The sequence below is a fragment of the Achroia grisella genome, unplaced genomic scaffold (assembly GCF_030625045.1).
Source record: "Achroia grisella isolate CSIRO2021 unplaced genomic scaffold, CSIRO_AGI_Agris_v1 utg241, whole genome shotgun sequence".
NCBI classification, from domain to species: Eukaryota; Metazoa; Arthropoda; class Insecta; order Lepidoptera; family Pyralidae; genus Achroia; species Achroia grisella.
The window spans coordinates 2,569,984-2,588,268 of NW_026712734.1; the positions used below are offsets into that span (position 1 = coordinate 2,569,984).

The window sequence follows — 18,285 nt, forward strand, 5'->3', positions numbered from 1 at the left end:
ATGTGATTAGATCAATGTAAGTCAAATATAGGTAGGTACCCACGTTTTTATACCCATGTCAGTGTTGTGACCACAGGTAAAAAATGTATCTTTTATTATTTTAATCTTTAAGGTATATTGTATTGTTTATGGATCTATATCTTGCAATAGTTTTATCGAGAATATGGAACAATATGATTTTTACATTGGCTGGATTCAAGGATTGGGATGTTGGATTCATTATAGCACAAGCTGAGCCAGCGACTTCGTACTCGTGGTGTTCGGAATAACAATTGTATATATTTATTTTGTGGTATAAATGAAATATTACATTTTAAGTAATGTACAATATAGGTACTTAGCACAAACATTGAGTACTTTTTGAGATTAGCATGCACAAACGGACAAATAGATATTAATTCTAACAATCATGGTTTTGGGTTTGATTTTGTTGTTCCTGAATAATATTTTTTCTCGTATGTCATTCGCAGATAGCGAGCAATTACATTTTTGTTATACCTATGTTTACTATAACATACGTCGCTGCAAAGTGAAAGGGGTTATTTTACCTGAACACAGCCATTGCGATCAAGCCGTTGTCCTTTCGGGCATACAAGAGGTGTGATGAACAGAGATTTGGTTATAATTCTCCTCGGCGGTGCATTCTGGTTTCCACTTTCTGGGCTTTGAAGCCAAGATCGCCAAGCAAGTTCTGCCGCTTTGCGGTCAAGGGTAAGAGGCGGCGAGCGGGTGGTAGCTACAGATCTTGTTTCTTCATGATCAAGATTAACTTCATCAATTGTGGTATGGGTATCTTCAGTTATTGAGATAGTTGTTGATTCGCTTTCGGGCTGAAGTGTTGTGGAAGCGACGGTCACCGGCTCGGACGCCTCCACTGCTGCCGCGACGTCCGCTTTCACCAGTGCACACGACACCAGCAGTAACGTCCACGTGTACCACATCGCAAACACCTAGAAAAATAAAAAAAAATACCATTATATATTATGATGTATACATATCGGCCAATGGCCTCAATGGTCTAGCGATTTATCACACTGCCTTACTTCTGATTGTCGCGGGTTTGAATCCTCGCACATGTTTATAACATTTGGGTGTGTTTTTTTTTATTAATTTTGCAGTAATATATTTGTGGTAAGCTTAATTTAAAATTCAGTGTTTATTGTATACAATGATTTAATCTTAATAAAATGCAACGAAACTCTATTCGGTGTACCTACATTATAATTGTGGTTTTAAAGATATTTGAGAGAATACATCTATTTATCTATATTTTTGAAAGTATGACCTAAAAACCTTTATAAACCTGAAAACAATTACGTATAAGGATTATAATTAATCAAGTCTGTATTTTCAACTCCGAAATTATATAGTAGATGAGGATTATTTAATTCAATAAGATAGGTGATAGATTGCATTATATTGCTGTGATGTCAACTAGATCAAGGTTCGGCCTTATGAATAGTTCAATAGTTCGCAAGTACTGATGGTCTGCGTATTCAATGAGCCACTAAGTAGGTATCTACTACAAACGATGGCTATCCTATTATGTTACGCCTACTATTTGCTTTTTGATATATGCAGAGAATGTAAGAATTAGTTTGCGATTAATTTTTAAAAAGAAAAATATAACAATCATCGTGTAACTGACGTAAGGTTGTGCAAAAACGCAAAACAACGTATGTCATTATTAACAAACTTAAACATAATAAAACTAAGTACATGATCCAAATACCAGAAATGTCCGACCTTGAAGCCCTTTATCATACGAGAAAGTGAAAGCGCGATAATAATGGAGTAAGTAATCAAAGATTTGCCTTCACTTTTAAAGTGCATTAAATTATAGGCACATTTAAACCTAAGAACAAATTCCGATGTCATTACTGAAATTGTCCATGATAAGTCAAATTAAGATGTTTTAAACGAATGTGCTTGCATCTCTTTCTTATTGAATATTACGGAACGAGATAAGATGAGATGTCTGAAGTAGTTCTAACACAAACTGACAACGCATTGGAATGTAAATAAATCCTTATTAAGTGGAGTACAACTTATAAACGAGTTCGTAAGTAAATACGTGAAAGCGAAAGACGAAATTATACACATGACTGATGATGATAATGTAATGTGGACTTTTGTTTCTTTTAGTACAAACAAACACGTAGTTGTAGTGTTAAAAAATTTCTAAACAAATAGCTACTGTATCGTCAATTTGCATACCCTGTTGCACAGTAAAAAGGGAGTTCTGTTTTGTTACAAATGTATATCTGTCCTAATATACCGAAGGTTGTGAAATTGTAAGAAATACATAAAGTAATAAATATTATAGAAAGTATAATAAGCACTAACAAGGTTTCAAATCAATTAAGTTTCCAGCTCCACCGATGGAAAATGGGGGTAGTCACCTGTAGAAATAAAATAATGTAGAAATTGCAGGTATAAGTAAGCTGGCTGGCTGTCTCTTCGTATACATATATTGCCTGCTTGTCTTGGGGACTAGGGTTTTATAGCTCTAGTGTTTTGGCGCCTTATGTGTGATAGAGATTTCACTGTATTGGGTATCGAAATAGTACGATGTTTTACTAATTGGATGTATAATAGACCACTTCCTTGATCCTACATATATCAAGCATTATAATGTTCATATTAGTGAAATGTACATATATATGTAAGTATGTTTAATTACTTATAAAATTATTGGTCAATTTAGTCCATGAAAATTACGCAATAAATTATTATTTCCTTGTAAGCTAACGCTACTTTATCATTTCAAAGAATAATGATAATATCTATATAATTTTAAAGCTAATAAGGTTCTAATTACCCTAATATAATTTTTGCCCTATATTATATATTTATAATCGGTATATGTGTTGGGCATCAATACTTGAGTAAATAAATTAGTGCGCAAAACAAGGGCAGTGGCTGTTGACCCCGTCGCGATCTATCAGCGGCATCTGGCAATGATCTCGCATCAGGCGCAGGCGCCGCCACCGTAGAGCTCTGCGCTCGCGCACGCGGAAGCGCCTCGCGGGAATTGACCGTGTTTCAATGGGTGCTTGATTGGGGCTTAATTCAATACCGCAGTGTAAAAAGGATTAGAAAGTGGGATTCACGCTATGTCGTAAGTCGATCGGAATTCACACTTCGGAATTCATCATCCAATTAGATAATGGAGAAAGATTTATAGTTACTATGATAGGAGCGATCAAAGTGCATCACAAATCCTATTAGAGACTGCATTTGACCTAATGAGATCATACTGTTTACACAAAACAGAAACACGTGTGTACAATATGTATGTGTTATTATCGGCGCGTGCTAAATCCTCGAATGTTGAACCCTACCTTGACATGTATGCGGGAGCGAGACGCTATTGACTACGGAACAGAGGTGCGCCGACGCAGGGTTGCACATAAATAGCTTCCAGTCCTGTACTCGAGTGGAGCATTTCTAAGAATGTGCACTCTTATCAATTATGCAGTTAAATCTCTACTTAGACGTTAAGATTTACCGTAAAGTATTTTAATTGGCTAAGAATATACACAATTACAGATGCCTACACAATACCAAAGGACGCAGAGCACGGTCTTTTGACTTCAATACAAAACTTATTTTATGTTACTTGAGCTTACTTGTCAGCTCACCCGATAGTAAATATAGTGGCAAATAAATATATGTCAAATGTAGACCTCTGTCTACCAATAAAGAGCAAAATTTGCCAAGATGAAGAGGAAACATCACTACACATCTTCAGTGGTTGTACGCGCTACACAAAAATATATATAATGTACGTTACGTATGTTATAGTCAAGATTATATTACAAGTAATTTAAATTTCGGACCTTTTGCAAACTACATAATTTTCCTTAGTTACGAGCTTAATTGACAAGTAAGCGTCGGGTTCCCACTTTTGTGTATGTTTATTAAGTATTATATAACCTGTAGCATAAGATACAGACAAATTACTTGGTAATCCTTCAATTAGCTATCACGTGTGGGAATACCAAGGGACCTGACACAGTTAGGTAGGTACCTACTTCGGACGTTCATAACAGATTTCTATTCCAGCAAATTTTGAACGTGCTATAATTCTTAAATAAATCACAACCAAAATATTACCTTACATTACTAAACATTGCCTTATTTAACATTTTGGTTTTACAAGTTTAATTTTTGACATAGTTTCAAATAAATTGTTTTCGAATATTTGAGTATAAGGAATATCAAAGAATTAATTATAACATGATAAACGTACATGTCGAAACATTCTATAAGAAAGGTAGCGTTCTAAAATTTTAAACTAAATATAATAATATGTATTCTAAATTATTAAATGTGTATGCTTAGTTGATTGTCCTTAAATAAATAAATTATCTTAATCCGTTTTATTGTCAAAAACCAACTGTTCATTTTCTCTACGTTTTCATTCTCTCATACATGATAATGAATGTTAGTTCTAGTATTTAACATGAAAAAAGAAATTGCTAGTTTTTAATTGAAGAATGTAAAGAGGTGCAAAATGGTGCCATACAATATCATTGGATTGGAATTTGTTTCCAGACCGGCTGGTCAGTTACTATATTATACCTATGGGAAATGGGATCGTAGCAACTCCACAGATAAGCCTTGTTCCAGTGATAACATTTGCTGGTAATATTCCTTCATGTGACAGCTTTATAATTGAGTTTACAACTTTACGGAATGTTTTCCTAATACCTATAACTGATATAAAATTAACGGCTTCGGTGGTTTACTGCTTAAATACAGTGTCTTATTTCCAATGATCGCAGGTTTGATTCCTCGTACGGAAGATTTGTCTTGAGTATTTTTGTTTGTACAGTTCTTGGTGTATTTAAGAGTATATAATTATTTTTGTATTATTAAAATTTCTAGAGATAACAAGTAAACAAATATAAAATAACCTTTATATTAATTAGTAAGAGTGTAGGTACCTACTACGTTACCGTATAATACGTCTTCTCTTAATAGTAGGTATGTACGTGAAAGTGGAGTAAGCCAAGGAGGTGTATATGTATAAGAAATATCTATTTGCCATGGGTTCTTTTAGATAACTATCAGCAAAATATCGTCACTAATGATTTCTTAAAATGTGACTATTTAAAATACAGAACTCGTATTTCAGGCGACGCAAGTTATTTAAAGTACTGAATTATCAAATTCAATTTGAAATAGAGGGCTTTATCATCACACTCAACAGGTAAAACGTGGTAACCGCCACGTGTATTGTTGATGGCCATTAATGTTCATTGTATGGTAATGGCATTGATGGTTTGACTCGAGAAAGTGGTCGCCGCTAACTGGACGCGCACGATGTTGGACAAATTTGCATATTAGGTAATTGCTGGTGAGTTGGTGACTCGGTACGACAGGATGGCAATATTGAAGCGACACGCTAGCTGTCGACCTATTTTTTTAAATGTATTTTTTATTACTGTAAAGGGGAACGGTTGCCTAGAAAGTATTGAACGATACTGACACGAATGGCAGGAACTAGGAACATTATTTTTATTAGCTGATATGTTTTTATAATTTAATTTTTTTGCATGAACACGCAAGTGAAATAGTATAATGCAAAGTAAATGACACGTGTAGCCTGTAAATATATATATACAAACAACGTTGTATCTATATCAAATGGGAACTAAACAATTTATAATATAATTATATAATAGTTGGCTACTAACTAACATGGTACGTAGTGATAATATGGATATACCCAGGAAAGCATTAGATAAAATTTCGACACTTAAAAGTTTTAAATGAGGGAATAAAATCGAGTCAAGTGTTAAATTGTCACTGGCGATGGAGTTACGATTCTACCTACAAATACTAATGAGCATTGTCTTTCCCATGAGCTTTAATGATTGTGACAACCACAAACAAAGACATTTAGATACGGTTGCTCGTTACTGTAGCTACAGGACCATTGCGTTGTAATGCAACGAAATAGTTAATCGCTTTTCGTAAAGTTGTCTAAGGACCAATATAAATAATGAACAGAAAATTGTAAACATGATAAACTAAAAAATAAATACCCTTTCCATTTGACCAAACCTATACCAAAACGTACGAGTACGTGGAAAAACGTATTTTGTAATTAACAATTCTCCATTTTTACCTACATGACAGGTCCCTAAGGTATGTAAGTACTATGAACAACATTATGTTGTCATTAAATAATGAATATACCTATTAACAAGTAATATCAGAACACTAGTGGTTAAAACATGATTACTAATATTTAATAAAACTTATTAATTATTTACGTTGTCGAATGTTCCCACTAGGTATACTATTATGTGAATCAATTTGTTTTAAGCTTTATGCCGAAACAACGCTTAAGATACTCGTATTTTAAAAACAGCAAATATAAAACGGAATGTATATAAAGTATGTACCTAGTAAGAATTCGTGTATTCATACACTGTTTTGAGAAATATAAGGGTCATACAAAACATTACATACACTTAAATGTTCTGTTTCACAGAGTGCATTTGCCCTATATACTAACACTAATTATGTATGTTATTAATATACTATTTAATTCCATACAAATCAATTTCTCATTTATGGTTTTGTGCAAATGCCATTAGAGTTTATGTTTTCCTCTTATGCTAGGTCAATTGAGATAATATTAGAGTAAGTGATGTTCACAGATAATTGGACTACGTCATCACAAATGTGAAATCGGCTGTAAATTTTAGCTAATTATACGTATGTTTACGACGTTTGTGTGTTCAGTGGTATAAGTATCTATATCATTCATATTTTACTCTGAGTGTAGTGTAGCGTGGATCAAAGCTTCCACTTCAAAAATTATAGTTTGCCTACGTATACTTTTTACATAGCCAGCTGCGTGGTGGTGAGACAGAGAAGTCTCACTTATTTTACCCGACAAGGAGCTTGTTCACTAAAATATCTGTTACGGTTAAAGGGTGAGGAGATAAGGCAGAAAAATTATAAGGTTTGGAGGCATGACATCTTAGTCCTCAGGAATTGATACGTATGAATGGTACCACGAACGTATTATGATAAATAAGGTTCGTGTACACGTACATATATCGAAGACGGTTACCACAGAGCACTCAATAAGCGGACAGATATTTTACCATTCACTCATTCATTAAGTATTATTTTTATATTAATAAAAAAGATACTTAATTAATTTTTCGTAGCCTAACGTCTACTATATGCTATACTACCTCAAGGGGTGCAGCTACTGTGTAGTTAGGTACGCGACAGCTTCCATACATAGTTGAGTTTTGACCTTTGCAGGTGTACACCGCAGGTTTTTCACCGGTGGGCAAGTGTGCCGGTTGTGGCCGACCTACTCACTGAACGGGCAAATTGAGTATGTCTCGACATTTCACTATCAGATTTATGTATGTTCACTTTCTGCAAGTCCTATTACCTATATAAAAACGGAATTACAAAAGTAATTATGTACACAGATTCTAATGTAGTGGTAATATAAATCTCTATATGGCAATCTAATTTGAAGGGAGAATGTGAATTAGAGTAAATAGAACTCTTGATGTGCAACTTTTTAAGTATGCACATGAGATAATAGGAACTGTATACTGAAAACCAGAGGACTATCAGAATATAAAATTGACAAGTGCTTGTTATGTATCTTAGATATCTATTAACACAACAATAATAAACAATCCATGTAGTCTACAGTTTTACACAATGGTAAAGTAAGGAAAGAGGAAACACTAAATCCCATAGTTTGAAGTCTGACAGAATAAAGTGATCTCATAATATTAAATTATCGAGAATAACCACACCATACTAAATTAAATATAATAGTAGTAAATTGTGACTATATACTTTCTCTATTTTGAGATGATTAATTGATGTTTTAGAACGCTTCTAAGATAAGAAATGGTTAAGATTTACTAAGGACTTCATAAAAACTGAAATATTTATGTTTTGCGATTAAATATCAGATAATCTACTTAAATACACATAAAACATTTTAACTATCATAGTTTTATGTGAAAAAACTGGGAAAGTAAGATTGGGCGTTTCTTGGTAATATGTGATAGAGTGTCAGATAATAAGAGGAACATTTAATTGAAGAGATTCATACCGGAAGATTAGTTAGAATAATCAATGTATTTAATTCTCTTGAATGTTCACATCACAGTATCTAAATCTGATTGCTTTAAACTAACAAAAAATATCTTAAGTTCAGACTTTTACGTATTTTCTTATGACATCACATTCTCTCTCACATTAAATTTTAACAGTAGCCATAATATGTACAATATAATCATGTACTTACGAAAACAAATGCATCATATCAATGTCTAAAAACAATTAAAGAACAGGCGGACCTAATCGTATTGTGCGTAGTAGATATGTTCCGACACGCATTGAAGACACCCGGCACGGAACTCGAATTAGGTACCAACACGAATGTTTATTTATAAGAATAGCCCATTCATCTCCCTTTAACTTTCAGCTCGCTTAATTTTAGTGGGTACGACGTAAACAACGATGCGTAAATGTAATCACACTTTGACATCAATAACAATTCAAGTTATTGTTTATTTTTGATTTGTTTTTATTACAATAGTCTAAATTATTCTTGTAGGTAGGTATTTGTAAATATGTCAAGGTGTTATCAAGCAACGAGGCAAAATTGTTTGATTTGTAGGTCCTAATTACTTATCTTTGTTATTTGGCAGTTGGCAGTAAAGACGTTCTACAAATATAACACCATAGAAGAATCCTGACTTCGTAATTTTGTAGCAAACTCAAACCGGAAATGACCGTCGGGCCAGGATTTCTAAGGGTCGATATGATTCCTCGCTCCAATTCCCAAATACGTTTCTAAACGAATCAACGGACGTTGTGAATGAGCGTGCGAATACGAAATCGTATGCATCGTACCGAGACGGACGCGGCGTATCTTTATATTTTTGGAAGGGAAACAGACTTTGACGGAAGCGGGCGACGCGCCGCGCCGCGACAGATTTCGCCGGCGAATAATAATAAATCAGCCGTTTCATGGCCGCGAGAGTGCAAGCGTGCCCTGCACAATGAATATGCAGACGGTATCAGCATTTAAAGGTTACCTGAATCTTTGCGTAGGACTCGTTTAGCAATCTCTCGTGAAGTAAATGTTATTCACATAAACTAGTCGGTTTTCTTTTTTGTTCTTTTATGTAGGTGTGTCTAATTGGCTAAATGCCGATTGTAGCTGTCGGATGAATTACTTTAGTTTTTATTACCTTTTAATATAAAAGTTTTCTGTATGTATTTGTGTTGGGTAGTATAAAAAAGGAATGATTATTTACATAGTGCCCGATCTAGAAGTTATATCCCGTCCTACAATACTGTGTCAATTTTGTGACATAATTATGGGTATTAATTCATAATAGTGATTAATTAAATTAAGGGCACAAAAATAATTAAAAAAAAATGTAGAGAATAGAGAATAATAACAGATTCTGAATAGTTTTCAGCATAAATTTAATTTTGTTTGAGTAAGTATAAAATAAAACTGTAAATTACCTTGAGGAGAGCGCGTCGTCGTGCGCCGATCACATTATAACGGGCAGGATCTCTCGTCCGGCGCAACCCTGGAACCAGGAAACCATATCGTTAATTTAAAGTGTACAATAAATAAGAATTATTGAACCAGTCAAATAGTCCTTAACCCTATTTATGTGAGAAAGTGAAATGTGCTCTCGCTTACTGTTTGTAGTGTGACTAATAAAACCGAACTTTATTTTGATATTATACAGTGTGATGGTTTACGTCTGTATGTAATATTTATGTTTAAGTAAAGTAAAGTTTAAGTAATAAGTTAGTTAGTTAATATTTCGTATCAAAAGACTTGTAGTATTTTAATAACTAATTTAAGGATACCATTATTTATACTTATCATTATGCCGAGATAAATTTTGTATGTTGAATTTAAGATCCGACACTCATTTTTTAATTTTATTAAAAAATTCTTCCATTAAAGTTTCGAATGTATTTCAGGATACCTGTCCATATATTACTAAATTATTAGCTTGTAAAACTGTGTGCAGAACTACATAAAAAAATTTAACATTTTTTAATTTAGTTATATTTGTTTACTCATTCTAAGTAGTTAGGTAATTAATTAATTTAGGTTTTGTTTTATTACGTGCCAATAAGCGCAGTATCATATTAATTGTCGAGATGCGTGTGTTAATAACCTTCAAATAAAGTCGGCAACCAAACAATCGAGTTGGAATTGAGAGCATGATCTGTTGTGGTGTTGACACCTTTCATTGCACAATTTATTGTTTAATAACTAAACACATTCATTGCAATATTTCATAGCTATGTTAAATTCACACCATTTTAAAGTAGTCTAGTTACAATCTAATCTAGTGAGAATCTAATTAATCATTATAATTCAAGATGTAAGATATACAAATAATGACATGCTTACTATCAAAACATGTATATTAATATTTACTCCGTTTTCTTAAAAGATAGAAAAAATTACGTAATGTGCTCGCAAATTTTTTATAGCATAAAATCTCATGAACTGTTTGGAACATATCTAGTTAAATCGAAACACCTCACTGAACAAATACCCAGTCCATAGTAAATGGAATTCATACAAAGAACCCACCATTTTACATTTATAGATATTTAGGGAATAATAAAAGGAGTAACAAAATATTAGCATTTACAATGTATTAAGTTTAGTTTTAAAAAGACTATTTTTATTCATCATATCTTATTCATCCAGTAGTTATATTAGCTACTTTTGTAGTTCTATAAATTTAGTTGTAATGTGTTCTATATCAAATTATTTGCAGTAAACCAATTCAATACTGAAATTGAGAGACAACGGAAGCACGCTCCTGTCATGTTAGATTCAAGTTTTAGCGAAATGTAGACACGTCACTTGTTCACCGCAATGCCAACAATTGATGACTGACTATGAAATCTGGGAAATTTTGATTAAATTAGATTTTAGGTAAATAAGTAATTTATTCCATGGTAGGCACTGTATATGTCGGGTGAAAGTATGGTTCATAAAGTCGAGTAAGTTTGAGTCCTCGTCGTCGGTTTGGGTATCAAATATCACATTCATTGGTAATCGGTCACTTTCTTCCATTATGGCGGTAGCAAATTTGCCCACCTTTTAATAAGCGTCGTGCTGTAATCATCCATATACTTCGAAGGCACAAAAGCCTATAAATCAATTCCAAAAAAGTTATTGTTAACTGGAATGACAACCAAGTTGATGGGTCTCCTGATGGTAAGTAACATTAGGTTGGAATTATATATTTACGTTTCAAGGTAGGCGTAGGCGTATCTATTTAATTATCTAACTACTTAAAAATCTATACTTAACATTAATTGTACAACTAAGAACCTAAAATTATCTAATAGATTTAATAAATAAATGTGCCTATGAAGAAATAAGCTAAATTTCAAACAACGATGTATGTATATTACAAAATATAAATGAATATTCAGTACAAAGAGATTAGCCGTTAGTTAGTAGACAAAGAGAATGTCAATATTGGTTTGTATGGAGGTAAACATCGGACGGCTCGGGCGACCGGCTCCCGAGAATCCGGCTATATTCCGTTCTACACATTGTTAGCCCTCAATTGTTTCAGGAACAAAGACTTGTATTTTTAAAGTGTATGATAAACTATTAAACTACATTATCTTTATTTTCGATACACTTAATTATCATTTTTTGTTCCTGCTATACTACTATTTATATTATGATTTAATGGCATAATTAGTTAATTATATTGATTAGACTTTTAAGCAAAATAGACGTGAAATGAAGAAACATTCAGAACAAATGTTTACAGATATATGATTTATTTTTTATAACACAATAATATAATTAATTATAATTCTTTCCCAACTTATTTTAACGATTAATAAGACTAAAAATATTGTGCACTAAATATTGTTCAAAATACAGGTTTTACAGAAAAATATAATAAATTAATATTTCTTTTTAAATATACTTGTAACAATAACTTTGTCTTTACTCAGCGTTTACAGACCGATTCAAATTATTAGAAAAATTAGGTCATACTATATAATTGTGACTACATGAAATAAAATACATTGGACGAAATATCAATTGATAGCATTGAAATTTATAAAGGAACTGAACAAAAATGAAGATATGCTCTTAAAATAAAATTATGAAAAAAATAGTAATAATTAATTTATTGAATAATGAATTGCATTGTTAGGGTCGCTTGTTATGTCATACCTAAAATGATAGAACATGCAACTTTTGAATAGTGCCTACAGTAAATTTTCAGTACGGTACTGAGAGTGTAAAAATATTAGTTTCTGCAGCTATTTATACTCTCTACACAGTAGTAGTTGCTTATCATTTTAATGACTATGACACTTAAAGTCATTACGTATAATTGTTTAAAGCAAATAAATTTCTATTTCTATTAAGTATACAACTGTGTACCTGAGTTTCACTGGGAAAAAAAATCTAGAATTGTTTCTAATGATTCTGAGATACCTACTGTCTATGAGAACTAACTACGTATTGCAGTTGTAAATTATTTTCTATCACAGTTTATGCGACTTACTTAGCATGACTGTTAAAGGGCGGCTGAAATTCTTTAAGTACCTATCAGCGTGTAAAACGCCCCTAGTTTTACACTTTTGAACTCGACATTCGTCTCATGATTGTACAATAAATAATATTTCGCTCGCAGAATGTCAAAGGAATTGAGTAATAGTCGTACTTATATAGAACGTTTGAATTGCTCCCCGTGTATGTATTAAATTCATTTGAAGCAGAATTTTCTGCTTTGCGCACTACAAACGACAGCAAGACGGAAATGTGCGATCTAGAAATACAGAGCTAAGACTAAATATTATTCCGGTTTCGTGTTGAATAGTTTATTATTTTAAAGTGTTTATATAAACCGCGTCCTGCTGATATGAATAAATGTCCTTTTTATATTTTATTTTAATGTAGATACTAATTGCATTTTTATTTTCTTTTTTTTGAAGAAGTTCAGCTATTTGTTTTACACTAAAAGTACGCATCTAGAATTTTGACTTAATGCTGTTTTATACCAACAATCCGATAAGGTAACCAGTAGAACTATTTATATGGAATTATTTATCTGATATTGATCAAATCCATTTATTTATCTAATTAATTCTTTCATTGACTACGAAATTTGAATGAATATGTTACTAATATTATTCATTGTCATCGATTCAATACAAAGAAGCGGTAACTGAAAAGAATTTTGAGATTTGTTCTAATAACTAACGTATATGGTCGAACGTTATTATTATACTTACTGCTTACTATATTTGTGTCTCTTAGGACTCAGGAAGCAATAGCTGCTGCGTAACGAGATGACACATGTTTCAACTACTAAGAACAGTACGTACTAGGTATAATAATATGCTGTTGTACAGTGTTTATTATTACTTTTAATCACATTGTCAGTAAAGTATTTCTTTATTTGTAGTCAATTTAATAAAACAACTTAAGAACTTTTAATTTACTCTGTAACTTGTTGTAGCGGTTTTCCGATTTGGCCTTAATATTGCATAATTATAGTTTACATTAATGACTTTTGAAATTAAGTTGTGTAGGCAATAAGTTCTAGCCATTGCCAGTTGACGTTAATTAAAAGTCGAAAAAAACTAAGCTAAATATTGTAATATTGTATATCTATTTAATTATACCTTCTATGTGATGAATTTATTGTATGTAATATTTGCAATAGCTTTTAAAAATTAAAGTGTTTGCAATCGATTATGATGAAGTAACTTCTACATAAAAAATTTATTATTAAATGATAGATTGTTTTTCTCATTATAAAATGTATTAAACAAATAATCAATATTTTAATCAAAGTGATTTTATTGAATAATTGTTTTGACCATTGACATCACTCTTATTAAAAATTATTAAAATATTCTTACAACCTACTAGGCTAAATACTATGAAAGAAACTCAATTTAAGAAATTTGCTATTTGCCAATTGATCGTTGTTTAAAAAACAATTATTAATAACTGAATTCCGCTTTAACAGTATACTATAATTATTATCAGCTGTGAGTTGTGTAAACAAAACATACAAGCCGTTTGTTTCTGAACATTGTGTGTAAATTAATATCGATAGTAGTAAATGCGCAGTGCCTGCTAACGTTAGTGGTAGGCTACATACGTGTATGCGGATTATTGATGGAATTCTCATTATGACCAAAGACCCTATATTCATGAAATATGGAGTTTACTTAAATTGAATGATATCTATCTGTTTACTTAGAGTATTGGATGTCGTTAGTAGGTAATATGCCTTTCATGAGAGAATTAAAAAATTATCTTTTACTATTTGTTAGATAAATAATTACTATAACTATATAATTTAAAATTATAAACGTATAGTAGCTGTATAACTATCATGAATTTTATATCTTATTATTATTTTATGACCTAATAATAATATCTCTTAAATTAGGGAGTAATTATTTGAAATTTATTTTTATTCAAGTGAAATATGCATTGTACCTACTATTAGTAAAATTTTATTAGTTTAGCGTAATATTATCTTATCTATGGTTTAACTAACTTTAGTAGGTCAGTTTTCAGAGAACAGAACAGCAGATGTCGTTATTTAAACATGCAGGTTGCGGTTAGAGTTGCTAACCGTCTCGCGCAAGTCTGGACGTCCCATTTCTCAGATCTTGGAAGTGAAACCTTGAAAGAAGCGAAAAACGTGTTTCAGATGCTAATAATTGTGCAGATAATAAAATGGATATATGTACTGGCCGTTATTATGTCAACAACTTTTTTCACATTCTACCTTAAAGAGCGCGTGCGCATATACATAGACGTGTAGTATGGAACATTAAAGCATTTTCTTAATTTTAATAATTTTATTTGCAGTACAAGATTAATATTGTATTTAGTTAAGAAAAAATAATATTAAACTACACAAATGTATCAACAATTATACATTACTTATCAATGGTAATGATAAGAAAATCAATTGTTTGTACTTACAGAAAAAAGATGATATGAACGACAATACGACAATAAAAGGGTATTTGCATAAATAATATGTACATTGTGTGTATCAGAGTGATTTATTAGCTGCACCGTGTTTAAGATAAACGTCATTAATGTATACTTAGTACTCAAATAATTAGGTAGCACAATAAATCTTAATTTTACTAAATAGTGTTTTTATATCGAAGTTGTAATGGATCAAATACTTATTTTTACCAGTTTTTTTTAACCGGAGGCCTAAACAAGTGGTAAATTTATCTATCTATAACGAATCGGTCATTATTGCATGCATGAGAAAAACTAAGGTAATGGATGTTGTTATCTCGCTCTAGCTTATGCTTGCGGTACCGATTATGTCGCTATCATTAGATTTTTTTGCCTTGTCTAGGCCCTCAGAATTTTTATCACTGACCCTAACATTTCCAGTGACCCTTAGCGTTATTGTTGTTTTGTATTATACCTAATACGCACAACTTGACAAAAGTGATTATGAATTTAAAATTTTCCATATAATTATTTATTTAAAAATTGTATGGGTCATAACTCGTAATTATCGTACTTAAATAAGTGTGTCAAGCTAAGCTGCTTTAATTTGTTTCTTACATTAATTATCCTTAGAAAGTTCTTTTTATAATTTGTAGCATTTTTACGCCGTATTTACGTAGATCATAAACATGATGTTTCATAAAGTTTTATGTTATTGTTTAAAATCGTAAGAGGGATGTAAAACAGCATATTGCGTACTTTATGAGAGTTGTAATGCATCGTAAAAAATTTCAAGGTGAATTACTGTCCCATCAATTGGGTGCATAAGTATACCTATATAAAACGTCGAATGTTGAATAATGAATAAGTTCAACTATATTATAGAATATATGTACTAGGTATATATTTGGATATATGATATAATATTTCATGGAAGCAAAGGTGTTAATCCTAAAAATACTAAAATATTGTACTAACTGAAATTGCATTTTTATTTATATATGCTATCACATCACGTACCACAAAGATAAAATAATACCTACTGTGACTAAATATATATACTAGGATTAACAAAGATTAGGTAAATCCTATCCATAATAAAAAGATGTTGCAGGTCTGTGATAATACTGTGATACATAAAAAGAACTTTCGTGTTTCAAAATAGGTTAATTGTAATTCATATTTATAGTTATAATTAAAAGTGTCATTGACACAGAGAGTAAGAAGCCAATTTCCCATATTTTCATTAAAATGAAACGATTGGGTGTCATCGTTTATAAATAATGATAATGATCACATAAACGTTACGACTTTCTTACGTGATTAAAAGTAACACGACAGGAAACAACGTTTTTCAACTGGTGTTAAGAAATAAATTTAATTGATGATTAAATAATTTATTAGATCATAAGTGGAGTGTGTCAGTTTTCTACTGTCATAAATAGATATTTAATAAACTATGTCACATTGGAGACTTTCATCTAAACATGTTTGATATTATCACTTTAATTGGGATTAATTGTATATTGATATTCCGATGGTAGGTGCCCGAATGGCGTTTATGCCTCTGCATGCAGCATTGAATTATTTTATAGGCACCATGTATCCCTGACCTTGCCACTGCGGCAAGCGGATGGACAATTAGGAATCTTTTCTTATATGTACACTGATTTGCAAACATTGATTGATTTGAAAGAAGGTAGTTTTTTTTTGTATACCAAAGCGTAGTGATTTGTCAAATAAAATCAATATATTTGTGAATTCTGATAAATATACAAGTGGGTGTTAGTATACCATTTAAATATATTTATATTTGTATGCATTTAATAATAAAAATGAAGAAAAAAAATTTGGTACTAAATAAGTAGTAAGTTTATGTAAAGTGCGTTAATAACTACATAGAGCTAAAATAGTTTAGGCTCAAATCAATCGTAGCCAAAATATATTGGCAGCGAAACTAGGTAATATATGTAATACTATCTGTCCCTATCTGTGGTAAAAATTTATGGTTGTATGTATTTTTAATGAAACATTATAAAAATATTTTAAAAAATGTTAGGGGTGAGCAACTCTGATCACTTAGGGGTATGAAAAATAGATAGTGGATGATTCTCAGACCTATTGAATATGATAACTAACATTGTGACACGAGATTTTATGTAAGCCATGTTCTCATGTTTAGTACTTTAGTATTAGATCCTATGTCCTTACATTATGCCGACGTTGTATACCGTGCGTAGTCCTAGCTAAAACTAGTCAGTTAACTAGTCATGAAAGTTGCTCCAGCGCACCGTCTGTTCAAGAATGTCAACTGGCGCCAACCCGTGTACTTAGTATCCACGGGTTAACCAATCTATGTACTTAGATGTACTTAGCTCTATGTTGTATTGTACGTGTTACACTCATTTTTTATAAGAGGTTTATTACCCTTTGCTTCTATCATAATACGAGTACATGTAGCATATAATAATATGTTGTGAGTTGTGTTTGCGATATTAAGTTAGGTACCTACCTATTGCTATATTATGTTGTGATTTTTACAGAAGGAAAAAAACTTATGTGTGTATCGCATTATGTAAATATCGCGGATTTTATATTCAAGATATTATGTATATATATGCATATTATATGTATGCTATACTAATGGCAGTATTAGGTTGGGCAAAGATATATGTATCTATATATGCACATTAAATAAGCAGATACATACTGTACTAATAAATAAGCAGGTTAGAAACCTATTCAGAAATTAACTAGTACCTACTACTTGTGTTTGTTGTACCTACTGCAACTACATTATATAAATTAGGACACGAATACCTATTGCAAAATACATTAAATATATATGTAATAGAAGAGAATATTATAGAAGAAAAGGGGTTATTATGTTAATGTCATATTAAACTATACATGTGTCTATAATTACATCATGTATCAATAGCATCGTTTCAAATAACTTCACAATGAAGAACTAAATGTAATGCATAGGTACTTACAGAGGCAAATAAAAACCGCCATTTTCAACCGATACAATGTAAAAATAACTGTTTCGTTTACTGCTTGTCTTATTGTTGATTATTACAGACAAAATCTGCAATGTAACCGTTACATGGTTGGTCAGGAAGTTCATTTTGTCTTATCTGCGGACATCTACTATGTAGTTTATCTTAGCGCTGTTGAAACTAATTTCAGCTTATTATTTTCTACGTAGGGAACGTTGTTTATTTCCACTGATATTGTAT

The 18,285-nt window shown here is 31.6% G+C and overlaps 1 protein-coding gene across 1 annotated transcript in view; it reads right to left on the bottom strand.

The window, feature by feature from the left end:
• Nucleotides 1–18,285, bottom strand: part of LOC131842509 (uncharacterized) — a 42,854-nt gene that overhangs the window by 3,772 nt on the left and 20,797 nt on the right. The window contains exons 2-3 of the mRNA XM_059191059.1: nucleotides 9,547–9,614; nucleotides 549–950 (exon numbers count right to left, since the gene is read on the bottom strand). Coding sequence (XP_059047042.1) covers nucleotides 549–941 — 393 coding nt within the window. The 5' untranslated portion in view covers nucleotides 942–950; nucleotides 9,547–9,614. The remainder of the gene's footprint in view (nucleotides 1–548; nucleotides 951–9,546; nucleotides 9,615–18,285) is intronic.